General features: G+C 44.7%; 1 protein-coding gene across 5 annotated transcripts in view; it reads right to left on the bottom strand.

Moving 5' to 3' along the window:
* SERGEF (secretion regulating guanine nucleotide exchange factor) overlaps positions 1–6,018 on the bottom strand; it is a 256,381-nt gene extending 250,363 nt beyond the window's left edge. For 2 of the 5 annotated variants that reach the window (XR_007357408.2, XR_012668887.1), the window contains exon 1: positions 5,798–6,017. Coding sequence is in view for 3 of the 5 variants with exons in the window: in XM_048855834.2 (XP_048711791.2) it covers positions 5,798–5,827 (30 nt within the window). In the remaining 2 variants the exon portion in view is untranslated. Of the gene's footprint in view, positions 1–5,797 lie in introns of all 5 variants that reach the window. The other 3 variants (XM_048855834.2, XM_048855836.2, XM_048855835.2) reach the window with 3 other exon arrangements.
* Positions 6,019–13,279: the final 7,261 nt, after the last annotated feature.

Raw genomic sequence — 13,279 nt, 5'->3', positions numbered from 1 at the left:
TTTCTCCATTGTAGCCCGAAATATTATTAGAAGCAGATTATAATTTCCTAAGAATATTTGCACTGTAAACTAGAAGCCTGAGTGAGCAAATGGATTGAGACAAAGTGGCAATTGCTGTATTGCGCATAATATTTAAAAGATGCATGGCAATGCCTACAGTATGCATGTAAAACTGTAGCAGATACACATACAACCTGTTATAAACCACAAACATATGGATTAAAGTTACTATGTAAAAGTGTAAGAGACTGCATTAATAAACTACTAGGTATTAAAGAACATAAAAATGTGAAGTGCCTAACTGCTGGCGTACAAATGGAGGATTCTCCATAACTAGCACTCATATAAAAAATATTTGCAATTGTGATCAATACAGAATACATATTTATCACAGCAATCGCTACATCTGCCATGATGTATCTTAAGCAAGGGAACGCCTGTTTTTAGAGAAATATCGTAGGTAATGCAGAATGTTTTACTGTACAGTATAGGGACTGATTTTCAGAGCTGCTGAGCAAGGTTTATACTACATTTTAAATCTGGGAAAGTTTCAATTCACAACTTGAGATGCAGAAAAATAAGGCAGTCAGCATCACTGACGCAGTCCATAAAGCTGTGGGCAGTCAATTAAGTACTTATGTTGCCCTCAATACCATAGTTACTGAGCGCCTCACTCCCCTTCCTGAATTTTAGTCTCACATCATCCCTGTCAGGTAAAAAGTATTATCCCCATTTTACAAATGCAGAACTGAGGCAAAAAACAGATTAAGTGATCTGCTCAAGATCACACGACAAGTCTGCGGCTAAGCCAGAAACTGAATCTAGGTCTCCTGAGTCCCAGTCCAGTGCTATAGCCATTACTAAACCATCCTTCCCACCATGCAGTATCAAATCAATTCCAGTGCAGCTTCTCATTCAAACAACATGGACTGCCATAAGGAAAACTATGAATGGTCTGCACTGTGATACCATACATAGTATAAATGGCCACCGCTCTCACTAATTTACCAAATAAGTCCCTAAGCAGAGACCGACTGTGAACATCTGGCTGATTATTTTAAAAAACAGCTATCCTATTTCTCTATGCCAAAATTTGCTTATTTTTTGCATGCATCTGTTTCCTTATCATACAAACCCTCAAACCACAGAGTGATACAAATGGCATAAACTGTGTTCTTTTTATGGAGCCCTGGGCTTGTCAAATATTCCACAGAAAAGCTGTTGAATATTTTCAAATTCCTTTTTATAATTGTACAAATAAAATGTATCCCTGGCTAACTAAGAAAATTTGGCAAGATAATTTGAGGCACTTTGAGCCAAATTCACTACTGATGTATGCTAGCATAACTACGATGCTATTCATCGAATTGTGCCTCAAACATATCAGTGCTGAGTTTAGCCCAGTGTGCCTACAACTAAAGAATGTGTAAGGCTTGTTAGTGTTAAAATTATGCATGCAGTAATTATGCTAATAAATGTAACCGCCCTCCACAAAGTTTTCATTAATGTAGATGCTCTCTCAGCATAATACCCACAAAATGAGGTAAGAAGCACATGCTGTCTCATTTGGAAGTTGGAACTGGTGAAATGGAAACACTTGTCTCTCATTAGTCAGCTCTTTCAACTCAGACAGGGCATAAAGAGAAGCTACTGGTATATTTATAAGCTAAAACCAAGCCAGCTAAATAAATAGCACAAAGTAATCACCAAAAATAAAATATGGGAAGTCTTAAAATGTCTTTGAGGATTCTCAGCAGCATGAGTTGATAGTCAGATCAGCCAGACTCATGGACTGCTATCAACATCAGTGCCAACAGCACATTTCCTTGCCTTCCACAACATTCTTAGCAAACACCTGGTCCCGGGTGGTGTTGACCTCAGCCCAAAATTACTGCCCCCAAGCAGAAATTAATCATTATGATTTTTCACTGGCCCTTTTCCACCTCAAATCTCCTGCCTCATCTGGGTTCCTTCTCTCTCCCACACAGGTTATGGAGCACCTGATGTCTCTTAAAGAGAGATGGTATCAATAAGAAATTAATGTAGCAAATTTTAAGACTGTATCACAAAAGGGCACTTGGATGGAGAGGTCAAAGTTCATTTTAGGGATTTGGGCTGCACTGCATGGCCTACAATGAATGTGTGCATTACATTTCAAGATTCCAGCTCAACAGGAAGCTAGAAATTGGTGTTAATCACTCCATTATAAATAGTACATATAATATCAGATGGTTTGGGGATTTATCACTGCTCACTAATTGCACAACTCTTCTTGGAAGGAAACTCATATACACACTGCAAAGAGTATAGGACAATTAGATGATGAAAATAAAAGGGTACGGTGAGATGGTAGGAAGAGAGAAGATGGATACCTTGGGCAGTTAGCAGCCTTCAGAATGGGGGGGAAAGGTTTCCAGTTGCCTGAGGTGCATATCTCCACTTACTCTTGCAAATTTGTATGATGACTATTTTTGACCAATATGGCTACTGCACACCAGAGTTTGTGGATGAGTATCAGAGCAGGTAGGGCCAACTATAGCTATCCACACCATGCCTCCGATGTCCCTTTATGCACCACAGCTGAAATCCTGGTCCCATTGAAGTCAATGGCAAAACTCCTCTTGACTTCAAAGGGGGAAACTTTCAGAGGAATTGGTGTCCACGAACCATGCAGATATTTGAGCAGAATGCAGACTGACAATCAGCAGCTATCATCTTTTTGCATATGGGTTGTGGCATGCATAGCCCATTGGCTCCCTCTTCCACGGTGTAAAGGCCAAAGGCACAATCCGCTACTAATGGATTATTTTTGTTGGATACCACCAGGTGACTGTATTATCATATGACACATTGCAACGATGCACTGCAGAGAGAGAGAGTACATTTTCAGGTGTCCATTCCCAGAAACCTTTAAATAGGGTTCTGAACAGACATGCCAAATCCATGAAAAAAAAAAAAAAACAGAAATTGGGCTTGTTTTTGGCTTAACTGGCTTGTGAGTCACTTGTTAGCTAGTTTTTGGCTTGTAGCTTGTTGTTTCTTTTTTTTTTTTATCAGCTCCCAGCAAGTGGGGGCAAAGGGGGGAGAGAGTTGGGGTGCACGGCGGGCCCACCCCAGTCCCAGACTGCACCCATGGTGGATCTAGTCACATAGAGTGTTGGGGTTCTTAGGGATTGGCTTGTTTTGGCCTTGTTTTGAAATGGGATTAGCTTGATTTTTTTGGCTTATTGTGAAAGTCGGGGTGCTTACTTACCACGTAAAAGTTGGCAACTGTGGTTCTGAGCAGCAACCCCAATTTGGCCTTGAGTCGGTTAATTTCACTCTGCTAATGCTTAGCAAAGCTATAAAGCAGCAGAGCTCGCACAGGAGTGTCAGCAGTCTCAGGCAGACATCACATTCAGCTTACATTTATACAGTGATCTTCACAACAATAAGAAACAGAAATTTGATGTCTTTTTTAAATAAAAGCTTAAATTCTGCAGACACTGGTGGCATAAGACCGCACACTTGCCAGAGCAAACTCCTCTCTCAAACTCCTAGGAAGGATTTCTTTTCAAAAACTTGGGACAGTAGCAGTTCTCAAAATACACACAGCTGCTGAAATTCTGACTGCTGGGGGGGAGGGGGGGGCAGGGAAGGCATAATATAGAATCTTTCAGAAAATATATTTTATTTCTGAACTTTTTCAAATGGGATCAGAAAAGGGAGGATCACAAAGATAAACATTAAAAAGGAAGCATAGAAGCACACAATCTGTTCTATGCGAAGATTAACAAGGTAGCTTCAGAAACAGAGAAGTTAATACAACCGTTACAACCTTCTACTATTTATTTTTAGCACTTTTATTCAGTGTGGTATGTTTGTATAAGGGGATGCTTTGCTAGCACTCAACCGTACAAATGGCAATGCCCATAATGTGTGCCCTAGAATTGCATCAGGAGTCGCAAAGGCAAACCCACAGAGTTCAACAATGCAACGCATAGCCACACTCACATTTAATGCAGGCAGCCTGAGGAGACCACTGGACCCAGTGTGCAATGTTCCCACTTGTTATAAATCTAGGCCTTGACCCTGCAATTGTGCACATGGGTGAACTGCTGTCCTTGCAAGGAGCCCTATCATAGGGGCTGGAACTAGGGGTGCTGCTGCACCCACTGGCTTGAAGTAGTAACAACCCCCCAAATACATGGTTTCTGCCTTCAGCATCCCTACTGCAAGAACAGTTTCAGCACCAGTGAGCCCCACTGATTTCACTTGGGCAGCAGCCTGCCCATGCACAAGGAGTGGCAGGCTGTGTCCACGCTATGCCCTGTAATCTTCTTGCATAATCTCTCTAGATCAGTGGTTCACAAACTGAGGATCGTGAACCCCCGGAGGTTTGCAAAACGTTACAGGGGGTTCGCCAGAAAAATTTCACGAATGGCGGCAAGAGGTCCCCAGCCATTGGAGGCAGCAGGTGGGACCTGGTTGCAGGGCAGACAGCCCGAGCCCCAGGGAGAGTGGGGAAGGGCAGTTGGGGCTGGCAGCCTGAGCCCTGCCCCTGTGAGTGGGGGAGCCAGCCGCCCGAACCCCAGTGAGAGCGGGGCCGGGCAGTTGGGGCTGGCAGCCCAAACCCCGGCGGTCAGCGGGACCTGCAGCCCGAGCCCAGTGGAGCTCAGTTGACCAGGTCAGTCAACAGGGTCCAGCAGCAGGAGCCCCCTGGAGTGCAGAGAAAATTTAAACTTAAACCCCTGGAAATATTCATTTTTAGGAGGGGGTTCATGAGATTTCACAATTTAGTGAAAGGGGTTCGCAGGCTGTTAAAGTTTGGGAACCACTGCTCTATATTAAACACAACAGTGGCTGCAATCTGCTCAGTCTACTTTATGCAAGACAAAAAGAAGTACTTGTGGCACCTTAGAGACTAACAAATTTATTTGAGCATAAGCTTCATCGGACGTAGCTCACAAAAGCTTACGCTCAAATAAATTGGTTAGTCTCTAAGGTGCCACAAGTCCTCCGTTTCTTGTTGCGAATACAGACTAACACGGCTGCTGCTCTGAAACCTGTCTTTATGCAAGACAGTGGCAGCTCAAAGGACTCCTGGAAAGTTAGCAGTTTTCCCCACCCCTCGGCTTTGCAGCCCCGGCTGCTACAAGACTCCAGCAATCCCCCATTCCTCAGACCTGCCACAGCGAGGCTCCCCAGGCAGCGTGAGGGCATGGGCTGGGCTGTGGATTTTCTGTGAGACGTCTGACAGATAAACGAGCAGAAGGGGGTGAAGCCTATTTACACCGTTCTGCCGTGACACCCACGCGCTGCACCAGCCCCCGCTACTGCAAAGCGCGGCATTTGGGGCTCGCCGGCAGGGCTACTCCGCGCTCTGCCCAGCCCTGGGTGCGCGGCTAGCCCCCTTTCCACCACAGCCCCCGTCTCGAACGAATGGTGCAGGGGTCCCACCCCGGCCTGTGAGGGCCGCGCCTGGGGCTTTGTGAGGGGGACCCATTATCCCACCGGCAAAAGGCTCCAGAAATCACGGTCAAGGGGCATCTGCACGCGGCACAGCACGCAGCCCCCTGCGGGCACAGAGGGCTACAGTCCGGCTCCCACTGGTGCGGGGGGCGGGGGGGTCGGTCTTTGCTCTTGCAAAGGAGCCATAATTTTGTTTTAGGGAAGGGGAAATTGCTGGGGCAGGTACAAGTGCCGGGGGGTGAGAGAGAATGGGAGGAAAATACCTCCCCGGCCTCTGTTTCGTCTCTCCCTTTTCCCTGCACAGGCAGCAAACCAGCCCCCGGCAGTAGCCTCCCCACCGACCTACCCAAGCAAACAGCGCCCGCGCCGCCTCCATGGGCCCAACCCGGCGACCCCGCGCAGCCCGGCCCCTTCCCGCCTGAAGCCCCGCCTGCGCCGGGGCAGCGCTCGGGTGGAGAGGACGGGGCGGGGAGCTTGGCTGGGCTACAGGTAGCCGAGCGCTCGCTGCTTCTTTTCACCCAGGGCCATGCGGCGCCTTGTCATTTCCGGAGCCAGCCTTCTCCGGGCAGGCCCGAGCTCTCCCCCGGGGGGACTTTTCCCCTCACGCACACATAGATCCGTCACGCTGCAGCTAGAGACAAGGAGGCGCTTCACGGCCCAGCTCCCATTCCTGCCCTGAGGCCTGTCGCGTCTGGGCACTGCCTGCAGCCAGCAGGAGCGTCGGTGCTCCTGTCATTCAAGACTGCGACAGAAAAACTTCAAAAACAGACTCCAGCCAGAAGCTGCTGAGTTGGAATTAATTTGCAAACTGGACTCCATTACATTAGGCTTGAATAAAGACTGGGAGTGGATGTGGCATTACACAAAGTAAAACTATTTCCCCGTGTTTATCTCCCTTCCCCCCCCCCCCAACTGTTCCCTACGCCTTCTTGTCAACTGCTGGAAATGGCCCACCTTGATTATCACTACAAAAGGTTCCCCCCCCCCCCCCCTCCGCTGGTAATAGCTCACATTACCTGATCACTCTCACATTGCAGGGAGAGCGGTTGCTTTGGATGAGCTATTACCAGCAGGAGAGTGAGTTTGTGTGTGTGGTTTTTGGAGGGAGCTGAGGGGGTGAGAAAACCTGGATTTGTGCTGGAAATGGCCCACTTTGATTATCATACACATTTTAAAGAGAATGGTCACTTTGGATGGGCTATCACCAGCAGGAGAGTGAGTTTGTGTGGGGCGGGGGCGGACGGAGGGTGAGAAAACCTGGATTTGTGCTGGAAATGGCCCAACTTGATGAACACTTTAGATAAGCTATTACCAGCAGGACAGTGGGGTGGGAGGAGGTATTGTTTCATGGTCTCTGTGTGTATATAATGTCTTCTGCAGTTTCCACAGTATGCATCCGATGAAGTGAGCTGTAGCTCACGAAAGCTTATGCTCTAATAAATTGGTTAGTCTCTAAGGTGCCACAAGTACTCCTTTTCTTTTTGCGAATACAGACTAACATGGCTGTTACTCTGAATCCTTTTCTCCTTACAGTGTGTATGGTAACACCCATTGTTTCATGTTCTCTGTGTACATAAAATCTCCCCATTGTATTTTCCACTGAATGCATCCAGTGAAGTGAGCTGTAGCTCACGAAAGCTTATGCTCAAATAAATTTGTTAGTCTCCAAGGTGCCACAAGTCCTCCTTTTCTTTTTGCGGATACAGACTAACAGCGCGGCTACTCTGAAAACGTAAGGTGTATGCTCAGGGCCTCTGACTGCAGGAGACACAGACAACCTTCCATTTGGCCTTTCCTACCTTTCAGATGCTTACCTTCAATCTTCATAATGTTCTTCAAACATGGGGGGGGGGGTTAAATCATATAAATGTGATTTACAAAAAAAAAAAAAATTAAAGACCGTTATGGTGGTTTATTTAGCTAGATCTAGAAATAGCAGTCGCATTGTCTTTCCTGTTGTGGTTTTTGCAAGATAGGATAGTAGTTGGTATTTTAACACTTGCCCACAATTTTGTATTAGCTATTTTGATATTACACTTGCAAACTGCCAAATGGCTAATAGATTATAAGCTCTTTGGAACAGGATCTGCCCTTTTGTTATATGTGTGTACAGTGCCTAACACAAGCAGGGCGCTGATCCTACCATACAAGTAAATCATCATTTGTCACCCACAAATTAATAGCATATTGAGAGATTATATGCTTTGTTCTCTGTGGTATTTTATGTGAACTGTTGTTGTGGTATAGTCCAAATTTTAAAAAATCCAGAATTATGCTAAACCTTTTGTTATTATTTAAATATTCTTGACTATGACATCCCAGTATGGTGTCAATTGTTTAATCCCATATTCAGCTTCATCTGTTTGTTGTACTGTCTCAGACTTCAGTTTATATACAGAGGACCAAATTCCTGCTCATGTCTGGATTTATGCCCCCAAATAAACACAAGTTTATTATGCTCTTGTGGCTATTTTGAACTATATTTTGGCTGCCCTGCACAGAAATCCATGCAGATTACACCTGCCAGAGGCAAACAGAGGGTCTGTCGTGTCTCTCAAGACTAGAGGGGCTGAACTAAAAAACAGAATATGTTCACCAACTATTAAACCCTGCCCCAGCATAATGTGCAGAGAGTCAGCCTGATGGTTTTAGGGAAGCCAAGACAAAGATGCATCCTAAGGTAGCCCTCTTGTGTGTGTGTGTGGGCCCATAATAATAGTGGTAATAATGTGTTTGTGATAACAATATCAAACTCTATATTAATAAGCAGGAATGTAGGTAACTACCACATTTGTGACCTTAAAAATCCTTGGCTTCAAAATTTAAAATGGTGACTAAACTGGGCGATTCCCATTTACTAGGAAGCTTGTGCATTCACAGTGGGGAGAAATTCACCTCAGTGAAGGTGGGGCAGAACTAGGCCTAGGTACGATTTAAATCGCAATTATGACACCAGTACAGTGTTTAAGTGAGATTTATGCAATGCATAGGCAGAGGGTGAATTTTATTCAATATGAGATAAAACAAGCATGTACAGCATATTCATTCAAGAGTTACCAATTGGTGCAGATTATTTTGCGGTACTGCTCCCATTGAAGCCAATGGCAAAACTGCTATTACTGTCAAAGGGACCCGGATCTGGCCCATACCTAAAGCATGTTTCTTGCTTAGAAATATTTGCTATTTTAATTACCTATTTGTGGCAGCATCAAGCAGTGACATTTCTTGGATTCATGGGCACCAAGACTAAAAGACAATGTGAAGTATCTCAGGAACAGCATGTTAGCACCAGTCTATCGAGGTAAAAGAGAAGAGCACTTAGTGTAGTCATTTACACCTGTGTAAAATGCTGCCAGACTAGTTTGGTAGGGTTTTTTTACATTCATTTTTCCCAGGTATAACTAGCTATACAAATTATAAAGCTTTTGAGAATCAGATGCCTTTGTGTGTAAGGGGTCTGATTTTGTCCCAGTTAAAGCTAGTGGCAAACCCTGCATGAGTATTATTTCTATTCCAGTGGCACACTGTGACATTCTGTACCTTGGGGGAGCGTGCTGTAACCCCCATATTCCTCATTTTCATACAATCTTGATCTTACATATAAAGCATGCCTTGTAAGGTATCAGGGGAAATATTATGATCTGCTGAAAGTCATTTCTCTATCCATATATGTGTATCATTCAGGACTGGCCTTACCATGAGGCGAACTGAGGTGGTCGCCTCAGGTGTCAGACAGCGGGAGGGACGTCACTAAGACCCAGAGTGTAGAAAATTGTATCTGCTGCTGGGGCATATGTATTCTCGCTGCTCTAGCTGCACAGAGATGGTGAAGTGCTGGGCTGGAGGAAGAAGGGCACAAGAGACGTAACAGGCAGGCAGGAGAAAAGGTGAGAGGGAATAACAGAAAGCAGCAGGAGCTGCAGGGAGAGAGAGGAGGAGGAGCCTCCTTTGAGCATAAGCATCCGATGAAGTGAGCTCACAAAAGCTTATGCTCAAATAAATTTGTTAGTCTCTAAGGTGCCACAAGTACTCCTTTTCTTTTTGCAGATACAGACTAACATGGCTGCTACTCTGAAATTAGGGAGCTTCCTTTTTTTGCTGCTTCCCTGAACCCACTTGAGGAGAACAGGCAGTCAGCTGAAGTAGTAGGAGCCAGTTAGGCCCTTAAGACGTTGATATCTTCCTTCATCCAGGCCCTGCTACCAGCCTGCTTATTTGTCCCCTTCACTTGAGTGTTGAGAGCCACTGTAGCTGGCACAGAACAGCAGTCATGCATGAAAGAAGAAAACGCCCCTCTGGGGCAGCATTCAGAAAAAGAAAGCAAACAAAGGAAGCTTTTCTATCAAAGCAGGAGGGAGATCTCCTGAGGTACATAGACACAAATGTTCACGGTGAGCCTTCCGGCCCCAGTGAGGATGTGAGTGGTGAGGAGATGCCTGATCTTCCAGTTAGTCAGAGTGCAGGTGACCTGGCAGCTACTGCAGCATCCATATCTCCATCTTAAATGGATGTAACTATGCACATTCCTGAAGAAAAGTGTAGATCAGAGAAGAGTGTGGTGGAAGCGCAAGAAACAGCTGCTGCTGAGCTTAGTTTCTTAAGTCTAGATGATCCAGAACTGTGGACCCACTTGAGCAGTAGCCTGAGGGACTTCCTTGTAGTGCATGGGCCACAGCAAGTGAAAAACTTCATGTTCCCCAAAGACAATGAAAATAGAAGTTTCCATCCAACACATTACTAGCGTGAAATCCCCAATGGTGACAAAGTGGAGAGGCCATGGCTTATGTACTCAAAAACCCAGAAGCTGCATCCTGTTTTTGTTGCAGATTCTTCCAGTCTAATGTTCCAGCCACATTGGGTTCTACAGGAACAAAGGACTGGAAAAATCTGGCTAGAAATCTGTCATGCCATGAGAAGGCAGCAAATCACCAGAGAGCATTCCATAGGTGGAAAGAGCTTGAGATGAGACTAAAGGTTAAAGGCCACCATAGATGATCAGCATCAAGAGACAATTGCATCAGAGTCTCTTTACTGGCAAAATGTTCTGAAAAGGCTCATTGCCATTGTGAGAGTGCTTGCTACCCAAAACCTAGCACTGCATGGCACTTCAGATAAGCTCTATGTGCCAAACAATGGAAACTTCCTTAAAATTGTGGAGCTGATGGCTGAGTTTGATGCTGTATTCCAGCACCTAAGAAGAGTCACCCCCCAAGAAATGTACACACACCACTACATTGGAAAAACAATTCAAAATGAGATCATACAGTTACTGGCAACAAAAGTCAGTCAAACAGAAGATTGTTGCAGATCTGAAGTCAGCAAGATATTACTCTGTTATTCTGGACTGCACTCCTGACATCAGCCATACGCAACAAATGACTTTATTGGTGCATTTTGTAACAGAACCTAGTGAAAATGTCCCTGCAATTGTGACTGTCAGAGCATTTTCTAGAATTTATTGACACTGATATTACAGGAGCTGGTATGACAAATGTGCTTCTTGAAAAGCTGGAAGATACGGGAATTGTGATAGCTGACATGAGATGTCAGGGCTACGATAATGGTGCCAACATGAGAGGAAAGAACAGAGGAGTGCAGACATGGATCCCAGAGTTAAACCTTCAAGCTTTTTTTGTCCCATACAGTTCTCATTCATTGAACTTGGTGGTCAGTGATGCAGCATCAGCTTCTAGTGAGGCTGCTGAAATTTTTAATGTAATTCAAAGCATCTTTGTATTTTTTTCTACATCAACTCATCGATGGCAAATTTTGAAGCAACATCTGGGCACATCCTCTCTGACACTGAAACCATTGAGTGCCACATGATGGGAAAGTCAAGTGGAGGCGATAAAGTCTATCACACAGCAAATTGGGAAGATAGATGATGCCATAGTTGCCCTTATGGAGGATAATGCTATGACAGGAACTGTTTGTGGGAGAACAGTGGCATTGGGAAATGGAATCACCAGAAACATACATAACTTCAAATTTCTGTGTGGCTTAGTGTTGTGGCATGACATACTATTTGAAGTAAATGTTGTAAGCAAGAGACTCCAAGGTGTTGACCTTGATATATCTGGAGTAATGGAACAACTGGACAAAGCAAAGTCATACCTACAGTCTTACCAGTCAGATGAGGTATTTCAAAACGTTCTGAAAAGTGCACAGAAGTTGGCAGAGGAACTTCACACTGAAGCTATTTTCCCACCCATTCAAGTCTACAAGAGTCACCGAAGATGACATATTGATTACGAGGCACTGGATAATCCCATAAGAGACCCCAAGCAACAATTCAAAGTTGAATTCTTTAACCAGGTGCTAGATTGTGCAATACAGTCAGTTGAAGCATGTTTCATGCAGCTCAAGGAACACAACAGTATATTTGGGATGTTGTAAGATATTCCAGAACTCCTCACTATACCTGAAGAAGACCTACACCAGCAATGCAGGGCACTAGAGACAGTGACACATGATGACATGCGCGATATTGATGTGAGTGATTTAGGTAATGAACTGAAAGCCCTTTCAAGATACATTTCAGCAGGATCAACTCCAAAGGCTGTTCTGGAATATATGTGCACAAATAAGATGACCACCCTCTTTCCAAAAGCTTTTGTTGCTCTGCGCATACTTCTAACACTTCCTGTAACAGCTGGCAGTGGAGAACGCAGCTTCTCCAAGCTGAAGTTAATAAAAACACATCTACGATCCACAATGACACAGGAGAGGCTGGTTGGCCTTGTAACCATCTCAGTAGAGCATGAGCTGACCCAGACTGTGGACCTTCAGCAGGAAGTAGTTCAAATCTTTGCAACCAAGAAGGCATGGAAAGCACCACTTTGATTATTCAAACAGATAAAAATGCCAGTGTTTACTATGCAGACAAGAAAAGTTAACTTTCAAACGCCTGAACAGCAAATGTGTTACTTAAAATTTTTGAACAAGGCATTTTAAGTTGTGAGTTCTCCTTTATTGGGGTAAGTAGCAGAGCAGGACTATGAAAGGAGTAGAACAAGAAGAAGGCAGAATTGAGAACTTTCAAAGTTTTGGCCCAAGCGAGGGGGCATGGGGGCATCATTTGAGTTCCCCGCCTCAAGTGCCAAAATGTTGTGGGCCGGCCCTGATATCATTAATTCATATGAAGTTATGAGAACTCTGTAGTATGGTTGTCACTAAAACATGCTATAAGTTGGGGAAATCAGCCAGATATTAGCTCCCAAGAGGCAACAGCAAGGAAAGTAACCAACGCCCGAGCAGGATGTCAAACAACCCATCAACAGCCATTGTCCAGCAAAGGAGCTACAATGCAATGACTCACCTCCATGAGGCCACACTATTCCCATAGGGGAATTACTTAACCTTGCTTGGAGGGACTCAGTAATGCTCACCTGACTCTGAGGGGGAGGAAAGGACATGATAAAAGGGAGACGTTTGCCATGCTCTTCCTCCTACATCTACAGACACCACCACCAGCAGCAAGCAACTGAAGCTCTGATCGAAGGGGAGAGCCTGGCTGAAGAGCAGCCAGCCTGTGGTGAGAAGCATCTAAGTTTGTAAGGACATTGAAAGTGTTGAGATCAGCTTAGAATGCTTTTTGCTTTTATTTCATTTGACCAAATCTGACTTAAGTGATTATAAGTCGGAGCATAACATCTATCTTTATAGTTAATTTGTTTGTTTATTCTACCTGAAACAGTGTGTTTGGCTTGAAGTGTGTCAGCGGCTCCCCTTGGGATAACAAGCCTGGTACTTATCGATTTCTTTGTTAAATTGATGAACTCATATAAGCTTGCAGCTTCCAGCAGGCATAACTGAACACTGCAAGATG

The sequence above is a fragment of the Caretta caretta genome, chromosome 6, assembly GCF_965140235.1.
Source record: "Caretta caretta isolate rCarCar2 chromosome 6, rCarCar1.hap1, whole genome shotgun sequence".
NCBI classification, from domain to species: Eukaryota; Metazoa; Chordata; order Testudines; family Cheloniidae; genus Caretta; species Caretta caretta.
This window is presented reverse-complemented; position numbering and strand designations above follow the sequence as displayed.